The sequence below is a fragment of the Salvia splendens genome, chromosome 18 (genome assembly GCF_004379255.2).
Source record: "Salvia splendens isolate huo1 chromosome 18, SspV2, whole genome shotgun sequence".
Lineage (NCBI taxonomy): Eukaryota > Viridiplantae > Streptophyta > Magnoliopsida > Lamiales > Lamiaceae > Salvia > Salvia splendens.
Genome location: NC_056049.1, coordinates 2,613,690 through 2,638,292, shown reverse-complemented (window position 1 = coordinate 2,638,292; position 24,603 = coordinate 2,613,690). Strand labels below are relative to the sequence as shown.

Here is a 24,603-nt window from a genome sequence, read left to right as displayed (position 1 = left end):
GATAATTTTGCATTTCTAAGAAAAAATCAGAATTAGGTTGGTGGCCGGCTTATAAAAATGGAATAATCGACAACGTATATAACCTAAGTTGAGCAACTAGAATACTGAAGAAGCATTAACTTAAAGTAAAGAAACGTAGAAATCAAAAGAGAGATATGAAGTTTAATTGGCGAAGTTAAATTAGACATTCGTAGTGAACCCTAATCAGTTAAATTTTCCAATTAATTATTATTGATCGGGATTTGTACCTTTTAGTATAAAATTATTTATTTATTTATTTGTTAATATATAGTAAATGCTAGCATTGATTATTAGATGACTGAGAGACTGGTTCAAATTAATTACTATACTTGCCGTCTTTCTTCAAAATTGGAGCTCGTGGTCGTGGATATAATATAATGACTACAAATCTACAATCTATAAAATTTGTTAAGTAATTGACTTTTAGATTTGTTGGATAAAATTTTCCAACTCATGATCATCTTAAACAAACTATTAATTTGTTATTATCAATTTGACTAGGTACAAGTGCATCAAGTTGATATCATAAATTATTCATCATATTAATGTATTAAAGTCTCATTAATTAGGTAAAAAGTGTGTAGTTTGTAGAGGTTCTTAAGCTTTTTTCTCTAAATGTACTCGTCTTTCCTTTTTCTTTTCAAGAGCAAGGTATATATAAAAAACCATAGAGTTTGTTTACTGTTTAAATGATTAGTGAGAGTTGTGCTTGTGAAGATTCTATATAATTAGTTTCTTGAAGATAATTGCTTAAGTGATTACATGCGTTTGGTTATAGCTAAAATGTTAAAAGAAATAGTAGTGCTCTTTTTATTAATTTTCCAACTAATCACGACATGAATCGATGAATTAATGTGGAAATGTCGATTGACGCAGTGATGGGTAGTTAGATCATGTGGTGGTTAACCATCCCACTTTTAAGTGTCTTGTGTTTCATTTATAAATTACTTATTTTAATAATATCATAATAGTATTATGATATATTACACCACAATTAACGTTTGAAAATTTTGGAATTTTAAAAAAGTAAATACGCTACTTTTCAAATTATTAACTCTAATGAGTATTTGAAAACAATTATTATATCCCAATTTGTCGCAGTAAACTGTTAATAATAACATTCAACTATATAGTATACACAATTGAAATCAAAGGAAAGGCTATTAGTAATATAATACTCCATTAAAGTAAAGTGGTAAATGGTGCGTTCTCGTCACATTATTTGTTGGGCACGTTAATACAATTTTACAACTACTTCATTAATTATAAGCTGAATGGTCCATGTATGCATCAATCTATAGTTAAATGTTAGCTATGTAAGATAATCATACATCGCTTGTTTAATTTGAAATATTATATCTCATTGTATATATGTTATGTTTGGTTTATAAATTAAATTTGAATCTCATAACTTAATCTTAAACAGATAATCATATAATAATAGTTATAGTCACACACCCAATTAAAATAATTTTACAACTTAATCATAGACAAATAATCACATAATAAGTCATAGTCACCTCCCTTAATTAAAATAATTTTACAACCTAATTTTATATAAATAAATATAGAACAATAAATCATATTTATCTCTTTCAATTAAAGTAACATCATAACTTAATATTAGATGAATAATTATATGCTGAAATGTAAAATATAGGGTTTGTGAACGCATTAACAAAGAAGAATGTCGAAATGTAAAATATAGGGTTTGGAAATGCATTATCAAAGAAGAAGGTTCCGCGACGTGAATATAAGTCCACGGGTTGAATAAATTATGAATCCCATTATCCAAACATTTTTCTATAAATACTAATCCCAACTAAATACTATAGCCATAATCATCCAAATAAAATGGCTTCCTTCATTCTCCCGCATCATCCCACCACCACTCTCTCCACCATCACCACCCCCGCCGCCGCCACCAAACCCCGCCACCGCAGCTATAGCATCTCATGCAAATCATCAAACAACGACCAAGAATCCCCTCTCCCCTCCAAATTCGACAGAAGAAACCTACTAATCGGCCTCGGCGGGCTCTACGGCGCCACCACCCTCGCCACCTCCCCCTTCTCCTTCGCCGCCCCGATCTCCGCCCCCGACGTCACCCAATGCGGCCCCGCCGACCTCCACAAACTGCTGCCCGCCCCTCACCGGAGAAATCATCGACTTCAAATTCCCCCCGCCGCCGCCCAAACTCCGCGTCCGCCCCGCCGCCCACCTGGCCAACGACGCCTACATCGCCTAATTCAACAAAGCCGTCGAGCTCATGCGCGCCCTCCCCGACAACGACCCCCGCAGCTTCAAGCAGCAAGCCAACGTCCACTGCGCCTACTGCGACGGCGCCTATGACCAAGCAGGGTTCCCCGATCTTGAGCTGCAGGCAACGGCTTAAGCTCCTCTTTCTATTTTAATTTATTTTAAAATAAGTGAAATTAATATATAAAATAACAAAAGTATTATTAATTTTTTTTCTGCGTCCTCTGCTGCAGGTCCACAACTCATGGCTCTTCTTCCCCTTCCACCGCTACTACCTCTACTTCTACGAGCGGATCCTCGGGAAACTCATTGGCGACCCCACCTTCGCCATGCCCTACTGGAACTGGGACGCGCCACGTGGAATGCCGATCCCGTCCATGTACGCAAACCCTAAATCCGCCCTCTACGACCAGTGCTAGTAGACCTCAACTACAACGGTAACGACCCGAACACCACACCGGACCAACAAGCGCAGACGAATCTAACCGTCATGTACCGCCAGATGGTCTCGAACTCGAAAACGCCCCGCCTCTTCTTCGGAAGCCCCTACCGCCGCGGCGAGGACCCGAACCCGGGCGGCGGGTCCATAGAGGGGATCCCCCACGTCCCGGTGCACGTCTGGACCGGCGACAGGACCCGGCCGAACACCGAGAACATGGGGAATTTCTACTCAGCCGCCCGGGACCCGATTTTCTACGTTCACCACTCCAACATCGACCGGATGTGGAGCGTGTGGAAAACCCTGGGCGGGCGGCGCGCGGACATCTCCGACCCGGACTACCTCGACGCGTCGTTCCTTTTCTACGACGAGGATGCGAGGATGGTCCGGGTCAAGGTCCGGGACTGTCTCGACCCGAGAAAACTTGGGTACGAGTACCAGGGCGTGGACATACCCTGGCTTAACAGCCGCCCCACTCCGCGGGTTTCTTCAGTTCTGCGGAAACTGAAGAAGCTCGGGAGGGCGAACGCGGCCGACTCCCCGGCCCAGTTTCCTGCGAAACTGGACCAGGTTTTAAAAGTGATGGTGAAGAGGCCGAAGAAGAAGAGGAGCAAGAAGGAGAAGGATGAGCTCGAAGAGGTATTGGTGATCGAAGGGATCGAGGTCGATCGCGATTCCTATGTTAAATTCGACGTCTACATCAACGACGAAGACGACGTCGTGACGACGGCGGAGAACACGGAGTTTGCCGGAAGCTTCGTGAATGTTCCGCACAAGCATAAGAATGAGAAGAAGATTAAGACGCAGCTGAGGCTGTCGATTTCCGATATTATGGAAGATCTCGACGCGGAGGATGATGAGCACGTGCTGGTCACGTTGGTGCCGACTAACGGCGGCGACGTCGTTACCATTGGTGGTATCAAGATCGAGCTTGATGACTGATTTTTCAATTTGTAATATCCCTTTTTTTCAATAGATTGAAAAAAATATCTCCCTGTGTATTTTTTACTGTCGGGATATTATTTTTTTGACTTTTCGTGAAGAGGGTTTACCAAAAATTAGTAATCCGCACTCACTATTCGAAGCCGTACGGTTCGTAGACATTGTGATTTTAGATGTAGAGATATAAATGGTCTAATTAATCACTCCGTATTTCTTTATTAAATTGCTCATGTTATATTTAATGAAAATAAACAATATTGATTTTATTTGAAAGTTTTATGATAAATTCACATGCACATGATTTCCAAATTTGATATTGAGATAGTTATGTATATAAGTAAAAAATTATTTTTTTCTAAATGAATATGTATTTAATTTTTTTTAAATCCTAAATTATTGTAAAAGGGCATTTAATATGTTATTTCATTTTAAATTAATTAATTTTCACGAAGCAATTTTAAATGTAAAAAGAATTCCAACTATATGTATATAATTTATGCACACATATATTTAATCCAGAACAATATATTCATAGAATTTATAATATGTATGCTACGGGTTGTGATCAATTGCTAACTAATTACTAATCTAAAATTGAGATCAATTCTTAGCTATTAAATTAGAAGATTTAGTGGTTAAAATAATATCGAGTGGATTATATTTTAAATTTAAATATTAATTTAAAGGGTATTAATGTCAATTCTTATATATGGTAGTTATAACTAACTATTTTATCTCTCCTCAAAATCATCTCAAAACTTTAAATTTACGTAACTCTCTCTATTTAAATTATTTTTTTCGGAAAAACTATATCAAATTAAAGGTAATTTTATAAAGATTCTAATGAGATCTCAATTGCATATGTTCCGACGATGTTCGGATGACGAAATTTGATAATTTTTATTTCAATTTTCGTATATGTTGATAAACAGATTTTTATCAAAAAAGACATCATAAAATATCAATATAATGCATGTAAAATCTCAATAAAACAGTGTTGATATTTTCGTGTACTTGTGTTGAAATACGCATATCATTTTGTTGATATTTGTAACACACTATATTGACATAAAAAAAACTACGAAAATTATGATAACAGAATGACGATCTTACCCATTTGTTGATATTTTGTCTACTATTTATTGAAATTCATGAGATTTAATCTCATCTACTGGTATCAAAATTTAAGTGTGGAGAATTAGTCTAGTTTTAGAATATGATGCTATAAGCAATATAAGAGGACCTATATACTACAATTCATATATATTTATAATGATAAAAATATGTATTCTTGCATATTTTGTTTTTATACTTATGCAAATTAAACCTCGTTTCTAGGATGGATTTATTAATTTAATACTATATACTATAACCTATATTTATTAATTAAACTTATCTAGTTAAGATATTTGTAGTTTAAACCTTTGTAATTATTATTTAAATTAATTAAAAAGTTATATGTGTATTGTACGTAGATTCCTACTAACTGGCACTGCAGTGTTCTGGTTAGATAAGATGGAATAATTCAAGTTAAGAAGAAATGTCCAAGTGAACAGCTAAAAAGCCAAAAAGGGATGGATCATAATATTAATTAATTTGATGGATAAATTAAAAAGCGATTTTGCCAATGCACGATCCATTGACTATATCCAATTATCTATAACTACTTGATCAGGTGTAGGGCTGGGGAAAAATATCGAAATACAGCCTTATCGTACCGAAAAAATATCGAAAATACCGAACTTTTGGTATACCGTGATTTTCGGTACGGTATAATACCTTACCGAAATCTTTCGGTAAGGTAACGGAATGATACCGCGGTATACCGCTTCATGCCGAAGTTCGGTATGTACCATAAATTAAGGTATTTACCGTAAAATATAAATTTAATAGTATAAAATATATTTTATATATTTTTTAAATTATAAAATTTATTGTGAAATATAAATATAATTATGAATAAAATATATGTAATATATATATTTTTGAAATAAAATATAAATAATATTCTAAATTATCTATTTTCATTGATGTTGAAAGTAAGGTATACCGCAAAAGTACGGTATACCGAACTTTGGTACGGTATACCAAAAATGAGGTACTGCATCGGTATGGAAATTGGTCATACCGAAAATAAGGTATACCGAAGTTCGGTATATCGAAAATTTTGGTAAGGTAAAAGTATGATTTGTTTGCATACCGAATTTACGGTAAGGTATGCGGTATGGTGGTTTCGATAAGGTATACCGTACCTACCCACCCCTGATAAGGTGTATATGGTCGGCTGCTTAATTTAATTTAAGAGGGAACATCATTTTTGGTCCTCGAACTTTGACAAAGTATCATTTTAGGTTCGTGAACTTTGAAAATATCATTTTAGGTCAGTGAACTTTGAGTTAGTATCATTTGAGGTACTTTTTACTATTTCCAAGTTTTTTTGGACGAAAATACCCTCAATACCTTAAAGTGTATATATTTTTAATAAATTTATCATATACTCATATTTTTTAATAAATATCTTTACAATATATTTTTGACAAATTTTCTAAATATAATTTGACCTTAAATATTATCACTTAATTTTGTGACATGCAAGTAAAATTACTTCTTCAATTTTTTTATATTAATTTGTTTTAAAATTGAATAAAGAACTTTTCTTTAATAATAAAAAATTAAATAAATATCTTTTTATAAATATCTTTACAATGTATTTTTGACAAATTTTCTAAATATAATTTGACCTTCAATATTATCATTTAATTTTGTGACATTCAAGAAAAGATCTTTATTCAATTTTTTATTATTAAAGAAAAGTTCTATATTCAATTTTAAAAAATAATATAAAAAATTGAAGAATTAATTTTTTAAGTGGTAATATTTAAGGTTAAATTATATTTAGAAAATTTGTCAAAATATATTGTAAAGATATTTATAAAAAAAATATGAGTATATGATAAATTTATTAAAAATATAAACTTTAAGGTATTGAGAGTATTTTCGTCCAAAAAAACTTAGAAATAGTAAAAGGTACCTCAAATGATACTAACTCAAAGTTCACGGACCTAAAATGATATTTTCAAAGTTAACGGACCTAAAATGATACTTTGCCAAAGTTCGTGGACCAAAAATGATGTTACTTCTTAATTTATACGTGGAAAAGCTAATCAACCTGCTCTTGATTTTGAATTTTGAGTAAACAATTATTAAAAAACACAACTTCCAACTCAGACAAATAAGGCTGCCCAAGAAATGTGTGATGCGCATAAAAAATCGAATATTTGATTAAGTTGGATTATTTTTTATCGATTATACATTACTAATACCTAAGAAAATAGATAAGCATTATTTCCTCAAATTCAAGGGCACTAATATATTCCCATTGCTATAACGAATATAGACGCATGAACTTGCTTGTTATAGTATTATTACTATAATATAACTATGAATAAAAGCATGTTAACTAGTTTAATAATCTGACTACAAGACACTATATTTACCTAAGTGGAGTATCATTGGATTGACTTAATAACAATATTGGTAGTGGTACACCAAAATGAAATAGAGATACAATTAAGACTAATAAGCAACCGTCAGATTGTATTTGAAAGTTTAACAAATCCAACAAAACTAGTTTTTACAAACCAACATTAATATTATGCCAAAAACATAGTACATCATTAACATGCGATGACTATATATGCAAAATGAATAACTCAAATCAAGCCAAAAATAAATAAAATTCCCTCTAAAATGGTGGTGATGCAAAGCTCACCTTCCACACACAAACACAAATTCATTGCTACTACTCTACACGAAAAAATTTACTGAACAATATACACTTGAAATCCCAGCAAGTTCAATAAATAGACGTCTCAAATATCTACATTTGTTAGGTAGACGTGTTCATCTAAGTATATATTATAAGTATGTGTATGTATATATTTTCTGTTTCTTGATTTTTGGGGTGAATTTTTGGGGCTTTTCATGTGACAGAACGAACATGGGGTATATTGTCCTGAGCAGTCTTTGACTAGTGTTCGGTCTCGATTTCATGTGCCACTTCCTTGGTGAGCTGGTCGGCCCGGTCGTCGTGCCCACCGGCGAACGTGTAGACACGGAATGCAAACTGGAAGGCCCTCCACAGGATCTTCGCTGATCCACCCTTCCCTCCATTTTTCTGTTCTTTCACTTCTTTAGTCTTGGATGCTCTCATCTCCTGCATGCATCAATCACATGGATACATATATATATATTGAATAGTAGTATAAAACAATGAGTTTGTGTTGGAAATAACTGACCGTAAGAGCCAGCTCCATGCAGCCAGAAGAAACATCAACCAACAGTTCTTTGATGCGTACGAGGATCCCAAAATCAAAAGTGATCTTCTGAGCTTGGAATCTCTTAAGCTCCTCGTCTTTAGTCCGTTCAAGTACATCGAGTTCCACCTTGATCTGGATGTGGCAGCTAGTTAGTGAAATGAACAAAATGGATCTTAACTAGTAATTGATGAAACTAACCTTGTTGAAGTAGCCTTCAGTTTTGTCGAGGAGTTTGCCAACGGGCCCAACTAGTTGCCAGTTCTGCAGAGTGGTGACGATACCATCTAACTTTAGGTGCAGAGCTGCAGACATCCTTATAGCTTCCAGCTTCTTGCTGGGGAACTCTTCAAATCTTGCTAGCACCTGTCATAAATTATTTTGATTCTTGATTCTGAATTGATATCAAAACAAGGAAGGGACTTGTATAATCAGACCTGAGTTTCATCGGTTAGTTTCTCGAGGTGGGACTCGACATGTTTGTGGAATTTGGTGAGCTCAGCCATGTCGGATGTGTGGAAAGAACCGATGGAGGTTTTCAACTCCTTTATCACTGACTCATAGTTCTTTACATCTTCTTCAATTTGTACGAAGTATGTTGACCTGAGGTAATCATGTTTCAAGACTTACGAAATGAATGGTGATCATATATTTGGTGAATACCTTTTTGTCATCTCAGCCAATGCATCGGCCATTCCTTGTTTCCCTCCATCGGAGGCTCCCCCTCCTCCTTCTCCTCCTCCTCCGACTTTAGCCTTTCTTCCTGCTGATTTCCCATGCACAGCCAATCCTTCTACTTTGCCTCTGAGAGTTCGATACAGATTGCCTATCTGTGAAGACCTCTTCAATCTGGTGGCTGCTTTCTTCAGACGAAGGCCTGCAGCCCCGGGAGGGGGTGGTGGGGCTGAACTGTTTTTTCCATTTGGCGCCAATGGTGGCGGTGGTGGCTGCCCCTTTGATGAACCAATGGGCGGAGGAGGAGGCGGTGGCATAGCTGGTCCATTTCCCTTTGATGCGGTCATCATGGGTGGAGGAGGTGGAGGAGGAACAGTTGATGAGTGTGTGGGAAGAGGAGGGGGTGGCGGCGGTGGACAATTAACCATGGCCATTGGCCGTGGGGTTGGTGGTGGTGGCGGTGGAGGGGGTGCAACTGCAATACCGCTTGGTGCAGTGAGTGGCAATGGTGGTGGTGGAGGAGGAAATGACGCCGGTGGCAGAGGCACTGGATCTGTCAAAACATGATCATTTTCGGGAAGCAACATGGGCTGTGAGGGTGGTGGAAAAGGCAACTCAAGAAATGTTGGCAAACAAGGCCCCATCACCATTTGTGGAGTTGGCTGATTAATAACACCAATCCAGTTTCTTCCATTTCTTCTCACAAGAGAAGAAATCTTTGTACCATCATTTTGTGAATCATGAATAAGAATATCGACCATTTCCATCTCCCCCATTGCCTCACCCTCTCTAATATCCCCTCTACACTCCTTTTCCGAACTATTCATTAGGATCATGTATTGAGGATCTTGAGCAGTAGCAGCTCCACGAGGAACCATATGGAAGGATAGACGATTCATGTTCACGGGGCTTAGTTTCCCAACTCTAACCGGTAGGAGCATAGGGGGTGAACACGGCTCCCCCTCAGAGGATGTCGGAGACCTCCACGCTCCTTGAAGGACTGAAGTAGGAGTCATTGGAGATCCACAACATGGTGATCTGATATCAAAATAAGGGCCAGACCGCACCTTTGAAAACAGATTTCCTGCAGGACTGTAGTCACTCATATTGTCATCATCATCATCCATCTCATCAGATGACCTCTCCCGAGCTAGCTTGATGATATCTTCGAGCATCAACACAGCTACAAAGTGACAAAACCAAAAAAATCTTTATCCACTTGAACAGATCAACGATGTAAGTACTAATTTGTACCCAACATGCAACATACCAATATGCTCTAATTCGGAGTTTTGCAATTTCATAGATGAAACATAATTGCAACTGAACATCCACTTCTCCTTTGTCCATAGATTTCCAAGTGATTGCAGAGTATCACAGAAGATCTTCAAAACCTGCCCCCAACCACATCAAACACAACCAATTTTCACTTTTTGCCACACAATAAAATCATAGCAGTACTGCAAGAGTTGTGACTAGTAGAGGTAACCTCATGAGTGCATGCATCCTGAAATTCTGAAGCCGGTTTGATATTCGGATAGCGTTGGAAAATATCATGAAGGGTCAATACTAACAGCTACGTAAAGACAATGCAACAAGGATCAGTTTAAACTTGAATCAAGCAAAAAGCAGCAAGATTTGGCTACCTCAAGCAGAGTAGCAGAGCCGGAGCAAGGTAAGAAATCGAGCAAATCTCTGAAGCAGGCAATTTTGTTCCTAATCTCATTCAAGGGAGAAAAATTTCCAGCCACTCCAACCGTCGGAACAGTCCTGACCTTGACATTTCTAGATGTAACTATGCTTGGAACTTTTTTGGTCTCAGCCTCACTTTTCTGCCATTTTTCACCACAAATTTCCATGTCAAAATCATGTTCTTAATTTGCAAGCTTCATTTCAGAAACCACAATTCAATCAATACTGAACTTCTTAATTGACATATGTGGAAAGAATAAAAAACAATCATGATTTCTTCTGAATTTTGATACCTTTAAAAACTACATGGAAACAATACTAAGATGATGTTCACAAATTTCTATACTAAAATCATATTCTTAATTTGCTAGTTTCATTTCCAAAACCACAAATCAATCAACGCTGAACTTCTTAATTGACATATGTGGAGAGAAACAAAAACAACCATGATTTCTTCTAATACCTTAGTACATGGAAACCGTACTAAGATGATGATCATAAATTTCTATGCTAAAATCATATTCTTAACTTGCAAGTTTACTTTCAGAACCACAAATCAATCAACACTGAACTTCTCAGTTAACATATCTGCAAATTAACAAAAACAAACATGATTTCTTTTGAATTCCAACGCGTTAAAAACTACATGGAAATAATACTAAGATGATGATCACAAATTTTCATGCCAAACTCATATTATTAACTTGCTAGCTTCATTTCAGAAACCACAAATCAATCAACACTGAACTTCTCAATTGACATTCCTGCAAATTAACAAAAACAAACATGATTTCGTTTCAAATCCGATACCCTAAAAACTACATGGAAATCATACTAGTACGATTATAATCACAAATTTTCATGCTAAAATCACATTTTTAATTTGCAAGTTTCATTTCAGAACATAAATCAACCAACACATAGAAACAACCCTAAAATGATGATCATCACAATCAATGTTGAAACGCCAGCAAATGATTAAAAAAAACTGGAAAATTGGAGGAAAAACAAACCTCAAATCCAGAAGGCTTCTTATTACGAAAAATGAAAGGCGCGACGACACAAAAGGCGCCAGCTGACATAGCAACAACAATGAGAACTTTTATCGAGCTCTCATAAAAACCCCTAAATTCATGCCTCCTGTTGAGGAAGGCGCCGAATGCGAAATTCGTGAGCTCCCCTTGGTTTGACAAAAACTCCGAGAATTGATCGAAAGAATGTTTGGCGAGGTCCCCTTGGTTTGACAAAAACTCGGAGGATTGGTCGAAAGAATATTTATTTGAATAAACAGTGAAGAGAGAAACGATAAATATTCTCGTGAAAAACATCAGAACAGATTTTGATTCAACCCAAAAAATGCACATAATTCGATAACGCGCAGACCAGTGTCGTTTGTCCCTTCATAAATCCCCAGTGGGCGTTCTTCCCTTTTCGATTGTTTTTTTCCTCACTGGGGAAAAAAATTGGGAGCCAAACTCTGAGAATTGCCATTAACGTCTATTTTTAACAAACAAAGCCGCGAATACCGTTGTTTTCGCGGTTTTTAGGGGCAGTTTGTTTCCTATTTAATAATAATAATTATTATTATTATACTACGATTTGTATTTTAAAGTAAGTAGTATATTTTATTAATCTATATCTAGTAGTGGTACTTATAGTATTATAATTCAAAATGAAGACCAAATTTTCATCTTTAGATTTTAAAATGAGTGGATAAGATTAAATCTTACGAATTTCAATAAATAACAGATAAAATATCACAAAAGGGTAAGATCGTCATTCTGTTACCATATTATAATTTTCGTGTTTATTATATCAACATAGTGTATTACAAATATGAACACAATGACCTGGGTATTTCAACACAAGTACACGAAAATATCAACACAGTTTTATTGAGATTTTATATGCATTATATTGAGATTTTACATGCAATATATTGAGATTTTTTGATGTATTTGTTGATAAAAAACTGCTTATAACATATACGAAAACTGAAATAAAAATCATCAAATTTCATTATCCGAATGTCGTCGGAACATATGCAGTTGAGATCTCGTTATAATCCTTATAAAATTATCTTTAATTTGATATATTTTTTGTGAAAAAGTAATTTAAATCAAGAGAGTTATGTAAATTTAAAGTTTTATAATAATTTTAATAAGAGAGAATTGACATTAATACCCTTTAATTTTATTTAATAATTATTTAAATTTAAAATATAATCCACTTGTATTATATCAACAACTAGATCTCCTAATCTAATGGTTAAAAATTGATCTTAATTTTGGATTGCTAATTAGTTAACGATTGATCACATCCCTACAGTGGAGTATTGTATATACATGAGCTTTCTAAATTGATAAATTCTCATATATATTTACTACATGAAAAAAAATCTGAACTCTGATTTAATGATCTACAAAGTTAGCAATCTTAAATTTGGGGTGAGCTAACGAGGATATAATAAGAAATATTTGTATGTTTTATTTTTTCAATTACATTAAATCATGGAATCCATGGGAGTATTTAATATGGACTTGATAAATAAATTTATTCTGACAAATTTGAAACTCATGAATGCTCCAATAGATGCAGATAGTTGAATGAGAAAGAAAAGAAACCATGAAATTTCCAGTTGAATGAGAAAGAAAAGAAACCATGAAATTTCCAGCAGTCAACTTCAGTTTGTGGTGACACAACACAAGTATATAATCCAATTTATTTTAATAGATACACACTATTAGGAAAATAAATAAATTGAATATACAATCTAAAAAAATGGCATATGCAAAACCAAGACCAAGACTATACAACAACAGTTCAGCTCAACTCAACTCAACTCACACAATCATATTGCAGTGAGTTTAGGCTGACTTAATTAGCTTTTCGTGGCACGGGCAGCAGACGAAGATCTGACCCTGTCGAGCTTAGGAGGCGCTGATTTGCTTCCGACTGGAAGCTTCTTGGATGCTGCAGGAGATAAGCCGCTGGCAGCTGACCTTTCCGCGATTCTCTTCTGGCGTTGGATCAGCGCGTCTTCCAGTCTCTTGCGCTCCTCCTCTTCCTGCACGAGATCGTAAAATTGAGCAAGATAGTATAGAATAAAGAAGTACTATAATTTTATGCAAATGTATGGTTACAATACCCTCTGCAGCTTGCTCTTTTGAGTCAGTAGCCTACTTGCTGAAGATATCTTCTTCGTCCTCGAATAAGGATCCGGTTTGGGAGTGGGAACTCGAGATCTCAAGGGAGGTTTAGCTGCAGTTTTCTTGCCATTGGCTTGTTTACCTTTGGCAGCAGCTTCCTCTGCCGCTTCACCATTCATCTTGGCGGAGGGAGATTTTTTATCAGTTTCGTTGTAAGAGATTTCGGCTTCATAATCCATGTCAGGCGTCCATGAAGCACTGGATTCTTGCGACTCCCGTACAAGCACCATACAGAGGTCATCAGGTTCAGCAGAGCCAGAAATGGCCGGGCTTCCGTTTTCTGGCTGGGGGGCTATGTCCATCTCGCCATCCATGATGTCGTCTGATCTCCAGTGAGAGACATACTGATCGTCAGCTTTTGATCTTGTTGGGATTTACGCACACAAGGCTTTCACACACTCAATAAGATCACACACACACTCACTGTTGTATGAGATCACACAATGCAGAAAACACACACACTCACACTTTGAGTATTGAAGATGATAATCTTGGAGAGAAAACTGGAAAACTCTTTATTGATTAAACTCTACTCTAAACTACATACACGGTGAGCTATTTAAAGCTCCATAATCACGTAGCAACTGCTACTAACTAACTACAAGAAGAATCAAGAAAGCAAGAAGAATAACCGCTACATCTCAGCTAACTAACTGCTGCTCCAACGGCTAGTTCGGCTAGGTTGCTTCTACCTTCTCGGTTCAAGACCGAACTCCTTCCTCGGCTCAAGACCGAACTCCTTCTTCGGCTCAATACCGAACTCTTCCTTCTCGGCTCATTCCAGCTCAACGCCGAGCTTCCTTACCGAGCTTCCATACCGAGCTTCTTTACCGCTGAGCTTACCGACTTCTGCCTTCTTCTTCTTCTCGGCTAGTTCCAGGCTAGTTCCAGCTCGGTAAGCCGAGCTTACCGAACTCCTTTCTAGCCGAGCTTCTTCCAACTGAAATGAGCACTCCATTATTACAATTCTCCACCTGAGGGCTCATCTCAGTTCTTGCACAAACATTGATCCATTTCTTGCAATGATCAAACTTGTCTCTACCTAGAGACTTTGTTAGCATGTCAGCCGGATTGTGCAAGGTGTTAATCTTAATCACCTTCACTCTCCCCTTTTCAATCTCATCTCTAATGAAATGCAACTTTATGTCTATGTGCTTGCTCCTTTCATGAAAACCCGGATGTTTAGCCAAGCACATAGCTGAGCTGCTGTCACAATGAATCACCATTGTCTTTTGGTCAAAACCAAAGTCAGAAATCACTCCCTGAATCCAAAAACTCTCCTGTACAGCTGCAGTGAGAGCTATATACTCTGATTCTGTTGTTGAGAGAGCAACAACACTTTGCAACCCTGACTTCCAGCTGATTACAGTTCCAAACATGGTGAAAAGATAACCTGTTTGGGACTTTCTGTTGTCCAGGTTTGCAGCATAGTCTGCATCACAATAGCCCTGCACAACCTCCTCAGATTCACCTTCCCAGCCATTGAACACAATCCCCCAGTCCTTAGTTGACTTCATGTACCTCAATATCCACTTAAGAGCATTCCAATGCTCCTTCCCCGGGTCTGCCATGTATCTGCTAGTTACTGAGATAGCATGAGCCAAATCTGGTCTTGTACAAATCATAGTGTACATAACACTTCCAACCACACTAGCATAAGGGATAGCCTCCATCTCACCAGCCTCTTGCTTAGTTTTAGGGGCTTGTTCCTTTGATAGCTTAAAACTCTGGGACAGAGGAGTTGATGCAGCTTTTGCATTTTCCATTTTGAATCTCTGCAAAACTTTCTCAATATAGTCAGCTTGCAGCATCCACAGCTTCTTGCAGCCTCTATCTCTCTGAATATGTATGCCTAGGATCTTCCTTGACTCTCCTAGATCCTTCATTTCAAAGCTTGACTTCAGATCTTGTTTAACTTTCTGAATTTCTGTCATAGAAGGCCCTGCAAGTAGCATATCATCCACATAGAGTAATAGGTAGGCAATGGGAGTCTTGCCTGCCTTCTTGATGTAGATGCAATCATCATATTCTGACTTGGAGAAGCCAATCTTCTTCATCTGTGCATCAAACTTCTTATTCCACTGTCTAGGACTTTGCTTAAGTCCATAAAGACTTTTCTGTAACAGGCACACCTTGCCTTCTTCTCCAATCTTCACATAGCCCTCTGGCTGTTCCATGAAGATAGTTTCCTCTAGATCTCCATTGAGGAAGGCTGTCTTCACATCAAGCTGTTGTAGCTCCCAGTCAAGCTGATTCACCACAGCCAATAGAATCCTAATCGAAGTGTGCTTCACAACAGGTGCAAACACTTCATTGAAATCGATTCCCTCCTGCTGTGTAAAGCCTCTAGCCACCAGCCTTGCCTTGAACCTGATTCTGTCTTTATCAGTGGTTTCTACCTTCTTTTTAAACAACCACTTGCAACTGATCAGCTTCCTCTCCTTTCCATCTGTATTCAGCTTGGATTTGTCCATCAAAATCCATGTTTTGTTCTTGAGTAAAGACTCTATTTCCTCATTCATGGCTTCAATCCATCTTTCTCTATCTTTACTCTGCATAGCTTCTTTATATGTGAGTGGATCTGCACCATCAATACCTTCAGCTGCACACAGAGCATAATACACAACATCAGAGAACTTTGTTGGTGGCCTTGTTTCTCTTCTAACTCTGTCCCTTGCAAGCTGATAGTCCCTGATAGAGTCTGATATAGACTCACCAGCCTGGTTGCCCTGAGTTGGAGCCTCTTCTTTATCTGAATCAGACTCACTCCCCGAGTCAATGACTCCACCTGCTCCTAGGCCAACCCCCACAGGCTCCACCTTGAAGAAATCACCCTCATCTTCATTGGAGTCCGGCTTATCTTTCAGGAATGGCATCTGATCCTCCAAGAACACCACATCCCTACTCACCAAGACCTTCTGCTTACCGGGCTCAATACACCAGAGCCTATACCCCTTAACACCTCTCTGATACCCCAGCAAGATACATTTCAGAGCCCTAGCTTCAAGCTTACTTTGCCTAGCATGAGCATAGGCTGCACACCCAAACACCTTGTATTTTGAGTAGTCACTGTGAGCTCCATACCACATGTAATCAGGAGTTTCAGATTTCAGGGCAGTAGATGGGCATTTATTGATGAGATAGGCTGCTGTATACACAGCCTCACCCCAGAATCTGCTGCTCAAACCAGACCCAAGAAGTAGGCACCTCACCCTCTCTAGGATTGTCCTATTCATCCTCTCCATAACACCATTTTGCTGAGGATTACCAGGAACAGTCCGGTGCCTCTTCATACCCTTCTCTTTACAAAACAGATCAAATTCAGCAGACAAGAACTCTAGGCCATTGTCTGTCCTTAAGCATTTAACACTTCTACCCTTCTCTAGCTCAACCTCCTTACACCATATCTTGAACTTTGTGAGTGTTTCAGATTTTTCTTTAAGAATATATACCCACAACTTTCTTGTATAATCATCAATGATAGCTAGATAATACTTTCCTCCACCAATTGAACACACCGGTGAAGGCCCCCAAAGATCACTATGTATGTAGTCTAAAGGGGCTGTAGAAGAGTGAATACCTGTAGGATAGGGTGCCTTCTTAGCCTTTCCAAGTATACATTGCTCACAGGGGTCCATCTTGTTGAAATCTCCAGAGATCAGACCCTTCTTGATGAGTTCTTTCAAGCTTCCTTCGGCTGGGTGGCCCAATCTCTTGTGCCATAGCATTATGGAATCATCTGACACTGCATTGCTTTCTCCATCAACAGCCCTAGCCTTCAGATAATAGAGAATATGCTCTCTGTCAGCCTCCATCATCACTGCATCTCCAGATTTCACAAACAATTTTCCTTGACTCATCAATATGGTGAACCCTTTCTGTTCCAGCATTCCCAATGAGATGAGGTTCCTCTTTACTTCTGGAATATACCTCACCCCAGTTAGGATCTTTATAGAGCCATCTTGTAGGCTTAGCTTTACCTTCCCTATTCCTTTGATCTGACAAATGTGGTTATTACCAAGAACAACCGTACCCGATGCTTCTTGAAGATCATGAAACCAGCTTCTATTGGGGCACATATGGAAGCTGCACCCCGAATCCATAATCCACCTATGACTGACCCCACTATCACTGATATTCATGAGTTGAGCCGGGGGATCAGCACTCTCCACACAATCAGATTGATTGTGTCCCTCTGAGGCCATCTTTCTCTTCCATGCATGACAATCTTTCTTCAAATGTCCAGGTTTCTTGCACCAATAGCAAGCTCTGGTTTCCTTCTGAGCATCTGAACTTGAGGGTTTAGGGCCCTCAAACTTCTTCTTGAAGTTCTGCTTCTTGAACTTCTTCACATTCAAGGCCTCTGCAGCTTGAACATTGGAGCTTGCAGAGCCTCTGGTGGCTGTCTTCTGGAGTTCTTTGGCCATCAAGGCTGAATAGACTTCTGCATAGGTGATAGGTTTATCTCTTCCATAGATAATTGCATCACTTAGCTGGTCATACGAGCTAGGTAAGGCATTCAATGTGAGAATGGCCTTATCCTCATCTGAGATCTTGACATCAACAGATCCCAGGTCATCAATGATCTTGTTGAACTCCTCTAGCTGCTCAATGATGGACCTATCTCCAGAAAAACTATAGGCATACAGCCTCTTCTTGAGATACAGCCGGTTAGCCAAGGATTTGGCCAAGTAAACTTCATCTAACTTGTCCAAGATCTCCACCGCAGTCTTGGCTTCTTGAACTTCCCTCAAGACCTTATCTCCAAGGCACAGAATCACTGCAGAATGTGCCTTGAGCTGCATCTCCTCCATCTTTGCCTGAGCTTTTTCATCAAGCACTGGAGCCTTTCCTTTCTCATCTGGTTTTGCAAGAACTGCCGCCAAGCCTTGTTGAATTAAAACCGCCTTCATCTTCATCTTCCACAGGCCATAATCATTCTTGCCTGTGAACTTCTCTGCATCAAGCCTTGCTGCCATCTCTGAAACCGTTTGATCCTCTGCAAATCAGCTTCAATATCCCTTTCCCACAGACGGCGCCACTTGTTGGGATTTACGCACACAAGGCTTTCACACACTCAATAAGATCACACACACACTCACTGTTGTATGAGATCACACAATGCAGAAAACACACACACTCACACTTTGAGTATTGAAGATGATAATCTTGGAGAGAAAACTGGAAAACTCTTTATTGATTAAACTCTACTCTAAACTACATACACGGTGAGCTATTTAAAGCTCCATAATCACGTAGCAACTGCTACTAACTAACTACAAGAAGAATCAAGAAAGCAAGAAGAATAACCGCTACATCTCAGCTAACTAACTGCTGCTCCAACGGCTAGTTCGGCTAGGTTGCTTCTACCTTCTCGGTTCAAGACCGAACTCCTTCCTCGGCTCAAGACCGAACTCCTTCTTCGGCTCAATACCGAACTCTTCCTTCTCGGCTCATTCCAGCTCAACGCCGAGCTTCCTTACCGAGCTTCCATACCGAGCTTCTTTACCGCTGAGCTTACCGACTTCTGCCTTCTTCTTCTTCTCGGCTAGTTCCAGGCTAGTTCCAGCTCGGTAAGCCGAGCTTACCGAACTCCTTTCTAGCCGAGCTTCTTCCAACTGAAATGAGCACTCCATTATTACAGATCTCGACTCTATGATGAAGGAGTCGTCGACCACAGCACCTCCTCCGGCTGCTTCTTTCTTGACCATGTCACTTGCGTAGGAGGAGGAGTGGTGATTGACAAATCCCGATTGCTTTCCCTCTTGCGTTTGCGAGTTGACAACGAACCAGTCTTCTTGAATTGTGTATCAGGCATATTTGGGGAGTTTGAGGGAAAGAGGTAATAGAGAGAATAGATAGATCGATAATTGCTTGATGATTTTATTACTGCTGAGGCTCCCTCATTATATAGGGATGATACAAGTGTAATTAAGGTACAAGATCAATCAAGTATCAATCTAACAATCAATTATCAATTTTTTCCTATTCTATTCTCGGAGCATAATCATGGTCCATAACTGCATTTATTCTTTGGTATCTTTTCCTTTCTTAACACTCCCCCTCAAGTTGAGTGGTGGGATCTCCAAAGCGCAACTTGCCAAGTACGTTCGTGAGGCCTTTTGAATTGACTGCCTTGGTGAGGATATCGGTCAACTGTTCTTCGGACCGGACAAACGGTAGCTCCACAACTCCACTTTCCAACTTCTCCTTGATGAAGTGTCTGTCGACTTCAACGTGTTTGGTTCTATCGTGCTGAACCGGGTTCTCGGATATACAAATTGCTGCCTTGTTGTCACAGTACAGTTGACTCTTGTCTTGTGTGAACCCAATTTCATTCATCAATCTTCTAAGCCATAGGATTTCCATTAATCCACTTCTTATCCCTCGGAATTCGGCTTCAGCACTTGATAATGCCACCACCTTTTGTTTCTTACTCCTCCATGTTACTAGATTACCTTCGACAAACGTGAAGTATCCGGCTGTTGATTTTCGATCGACTGGGTTACTTGCCCAATCAGCGTCGGTGAACCCATAAATTCCTCGTTGTTCATTCTTTCTGAACATTATCCCATGTCCGGCCGTTCCTTTGAGATACCGCACGATTCTCAATGCAGCTTCGTAGTGATTTTTCTGTGGTCGATGCATGAATTGGCTTACTACGCCGACTGCATAAGCAATGTCTGGTCTTGTATGAGAGAGATAGATGAGCTTCCCCACTAGGCGTTGGTATTTGCCTTGATCTGCTAACTCAGCTCCATCAGAGATCTGCAGCCCGTGGTTCACCAGAATTGGTGTATCAGCGGGTTTACAGTCAATTAAACCCGTCTCTGCTAGAATGTCCAAGGTATACTTCTTCTGTCTCAAGAAGATTCCTCCCTCAGAGCGCAGTACTTCGATCCCCAAGAAATATTTAAGGTTCCCCAAGTCTTTCATCTCGAACTCTTGGAATAAGCTTCCTTTTAGTCTTTCTATTTCTTCTGTATCGTTTCCAGTGATGATCATGTCGTCTACATAGATGATGAGGCATGTGATTTTGTCCTCCCTCTTTTTCAAGAACAAAGTATGATCCGAGTTGCTCTGCTGGAATCCATACTTGGTCATGGCTTCTTTGAACCTCCCAAACCAAACTCTTGGTGATTGTTTGAGTCCATAGAGGGTCTTCCTCAGCCGACACCCTTCTCCTTTTCCGAATCCCTCGGAGAATCCCGGGGGTGCTTCCATGTACACTTCTTTTTTCAGTTCTCCGTGTAGAAATGCATTCGTTACGTCAAACTGGTGAAGTGGCCAGTTCCGGTTTGCAGCCACTGAGAGTAATACTCGAATGGTGTTCATTTTCGCCACGGGTGAGAAGGTCTCATCGTAATCGACTCCATAAGTCTGTGTATAACCTTTGGCGACTAATCGTGCTTTGTATCTCTCTATAGATCCATCTGGCCTTCGCTTGATGGTGAACACCCACTTGCATCCAACAGCCTTTTTTCCGTCTGGTATTCTGCATTTCTCCCATGTACCGTTTCTTTCTAAGGCTCCCATTTCTTTCAACATTGCCTCTCGCCAGTGTTTGTGTTTCAGAGCTTCTTGCACAGTATATGGGATTTCTTCTTCTTCATATAAGGCGACCTCAAATGCGTGCGCCATTTCTGAGAGGTGACCCTTGGCCAAATTCACAACAGAGTACTTGGCTTTCCTGCCGACGATTTCAGGGCTATATCTCTTCGGTGGGACTCCTCTATTGGGTCTCGGTGGTAGTTTATATCCTCCAAGTTCTTCATTAATCTGTTCTTCCAATAATTCGCAAACTTCTGATTCATACTGTGAGTTCGAATCGGGCTCAACATCTGTCTCAGGGTCAGTCTCATGCAGATGAATATCATTTTCAGGAGAGATATCAGAGGCACTTACATCGGATACCAGTAGGGGAGTTTCTTGGATGGTGTCACTGTTTGGTGCGGGCTGTATTTCTTCAGGATATGCAGAGTCTTGTTCTGGGTGAACTGTTGGAGAACAAAGTGCTGGAAGACCTGCTGGTAACCGGCTTAGTGGGTCACTATTGCTCTCCCCCTGACCACTAAGGTGATTGAAGAAATATTCTGTTTCAAGGAAATCGCAGTTCATTGTAGTGAACATACGATTAGTTTTCGGATCAAAACACCTATATCCCTTTTGTGAATTACCATAACCCACGAAGACACACTTTGTAGCACACGGAGAAAGTTTGGTTCGCTCATGTTTCGGAATATGGATAAAAACTGAGCATCCGAATACCCGAGGCTGGAGAGTTAACGGTAAAGGTACGTGGGCTAGTGTCGAGAGGACTTGCAGAGGAGTTTGCAGATCAAGAGTACTAGAGGGTAGGCGGTTGGTCAAATAAACGGATGCGGCTATAGCTTCAGGCCAGAAGTGTCTAGGGGTGTTAGACTCAATAAGCATAGCTCGGGCCATTTCTAGGAGGGTACGGTTCTTTCTTTCAGATACCCCATTTTGTTCTGGTGTGTATGGGCAAGTAGTTTGATGGACCAGGCCTTTATCATGACAGAAGGTTCTCATTTTTGAGTTGACAAACCCCCCCCCATTGTCGGAACGAAGGATCTTTATGTTTTTCTGAAATTGGGTTTGAACTAATGTGTAGAAGTGACTAAAGTGTTCAAAAACTTCACTTTTGTGTTTCATAAAGTAAACCCAGGTCATACGAGTGCAATCATCTATAAAGAGAATAAAGTACTTGAACCCTTGTCCCCCCACAGTTGGAGACGGGCCCCACACATCAGAATGGACTAGTGAAAAACAGGAATCGACACGGGTATTATTTGATTTATATGACTGTCTATGGCTCTTGGCTAACATACAAGTTTCACAATACATATCTTGACTGAATTTAGGAAAGAGGATTTTTAGATAACCCGTGGAAGGATGTCCCAAACGTCTATGCCAGAGCCAGGCTTCCCGATCAGTAGATCCATGAGTCAGCAATGCGGTTCCTTGTTGTGTTATTTCGTCGACGTAATACAGCCCGTCCCGCTCAGTGCCACGTCCAATAATTTCCCCTGTCCTGATATCCTGTAATAAACAGAAGTTTGGTTGCATTAGTAGAGTACAGTTTAATTCTTTCGTCACATGGCTGATTGAAAGGAGTTTATGTGACATAGAAGGAACATATAAGCAGTTAGATAATGTCAGAGCAGATGAAATTCTGACTGTTCCCGCTCCTTCAACAGCTGTAAACTCTCCACTAGCAGTTTGGATATGACTTTTTGGTGCCCTATGCATATTAGATATATCAGAAATATCATAAGTAATAGTATCTGTGGCTCCGCAGTCAAAAATCCATTTATCATTTTTCATTTCGGATGTGACGGACAAGGCATATGATTTAGGCAACTGTTCAAGTATCTGAAATCGATTTTCACACGGTATTGGGGCTGTTTTGAAATTTTTACCAACTCTAGGGGCATTTTTAGTAAGTTTCTGCATTGTGGGGTCCGGTTTGTCATTTTCAGAAATTTGGGGGCGTATTAGTGATTTTCCAAGGTCTGGGGGATCACAATTAGGGTGTCCGCAAGTGTGAGGGCTCGGTTTGGTATTTTCGGAAATGTGGGGTTGTATTAGTGATTTTCCAGGGTATGGGGGGTCGTAATTAGGAAGTCCAGAAGTATGGGGGCTTGGGAATAAATTCCCAAACCCTAAATTACCTCCCAAATTCGGCGCCTCCATTTCCTTCTCCCCCACATCCGATTGAGCGACTCCTCCTCCTCCCTTGGCCACTGTCGCCACTCCGGACGGTGCAGCTTCCATCCCTGAGTTGCCGCATCGGTTGCTAGCGACTCCCATGTTGCTCCCGATGGAGGCGGCTGATTCTCCTTTTCCCACTGCCGCCGCTGCGTGCCCACTGTTCCGGAGTGATATCGGCGGTGGTTTGGTCTTTCTCTCTTGCCACCACTCCGGATAACCATGGATCTCGAAGCAGGATTCCCGTGTGTGTTTCTTCTTCCCACAATGGGAACAGGTGAGTTTCGACTTGTCCTCATCGGTCCTCTTGTGCCATCCACCACCATTGCTGCCGCCGACGTTCCGTTGGGGATGAGGTCGGTGGTTTTGCCATTGGTGAGTCACGGCTAGCCCAGCTCCGACTCCCTGTGCGCCGGAGTTTTCCGTCTGGAGCACATTCGATCTGGCGTCTTCTCGCCGGAGGATGGCGTATGCCGCTTCAGCCGAGGGAAGTGGTTCTGTCCTAAGTATCTCCTTTTTGATGCTTTCATACTTGTTATTTAGAGCCACAAGTAATTGGAACAATCTCTGTTCTTGCTTCTCGGTATTGTATATTTCGATATCTTCTGCATACTTCATTGGGTTCGGGTGTTTCCGATCAATAGAGATCCACAACTCGTTCAATTGGGTCCAGATCTCCTCCAATGACTCTTCCTTCTGTTTTAATGTAATTGCCTTTGCATACAGATCGTATACTTGGATTTTGTCACTCCCGCTGGCGTAAGTGACCTCGATGCTGACCCAAATATCCCTGGCTGTCGGATATTGGGTTAATCGGCTCACCAGCCTCTGTTCCACATTCTGTGTGAGCCATGTGAATACACAATGGTCAGCCTGCTGCCATTTTCCGAAGGCCGGTTCGGTCGTTGGAGGAGGGGGTGGTACTCCAGTGATGTGAGACATCATCCCCCTTCCACCGATTGCCGCTTTCATGAGGATAGACCACTGGGGATAATTGTCTCCATTTAATTTCTCTGCAATAATCAATGGTGACGAATCAATTCTGTAGGTTTCTGGTGTTAATTCTGGAGGTTTGGTGGGTATTATTTGGTTCTGACTTTGTGCGATACTTGCTCGCATAAACTCGGCAAACATTCGAGCGAATTGCTCTGTTTCCGTTGGTTTTGGTGGGTCGTCGTTATCTGACATGTTTTTGGCTTTGCAGGGTCTGCCGGGTTTTAGCTAAAAGGTTTGAGATTGGTCCGAGACAGATGTTGACCACTGGGGATAATTGTCTCCATTTAATTTCTCTGCAATAATCAATGGTGACGAATCAATTCTG

At 39.8% G+C, this 24,603-nt stretch overlaps 2 protein-coding genes and 1 pseudogene across 2 annotated transcripts; 1 reads left to right on the top strand and 2 right to left on the bottom strand.

Moving 5' to 3' along the window:
• Positions 1-1,875: 1,875 nt before the first annotated feature.
• Positions 1,876-3,720, top strand: LOC121775820 (annotated as a pseudogene).
• A 3,650-nt stretch (positions 3,721-7,370) lies between these two features.
• On the bottom strand, positions 7,371-11,825 carry LOC121775864. The gene is made up of 9 exons (XM_042172941.1): positions 11,358-11,825; positions 10,299-10,484; positions 10,142-10,228; positions 9,923-10,046; positions 8,641-9,835; positions 8,415-8,580; positions 8,179-8,343; positions 7,960-8,112; positions 7,371-7,877 (listed from the first exon to the last, which is right to left on the bottom strand). Exons 1-9 carry the CDS (start codon positions 11,706-11,708, stop codon positions 7,692-7,694), a joined length of 2,613 nt encoding a protein of 870 aa, XP_042028875.1. The 5' UTR covers positions 11,709-11,825; the 3' UTR covers positions 7,371-7,691.
• A 10,534-nt stretch (positions 11,826-22,359) lies between these two features.
• LOC121775891 lies at positions 22,360-23,927 on the bottom strand. The gene is made up of 2 exons (XM_042172973.1): positions 23,246-23,927; positions 22,360-22,613 (listed from the first exon to the last, which is right to left on the bottom strand). The coding sequence occupies exons 1-2, from the start codon at positions 23,898-23,900 to the stop codon at positions 22,576-22,578; spliced, it is 693 nt and encodes a 230-aa protein (XP_042028907.1). The 5' UTR covers positions 23,901-23,927; the 3' UTR covers positions 22,360-22,575.
• Between the last annotated feature and the right edge of the window lie 676 nt (positions 23,928-24,603).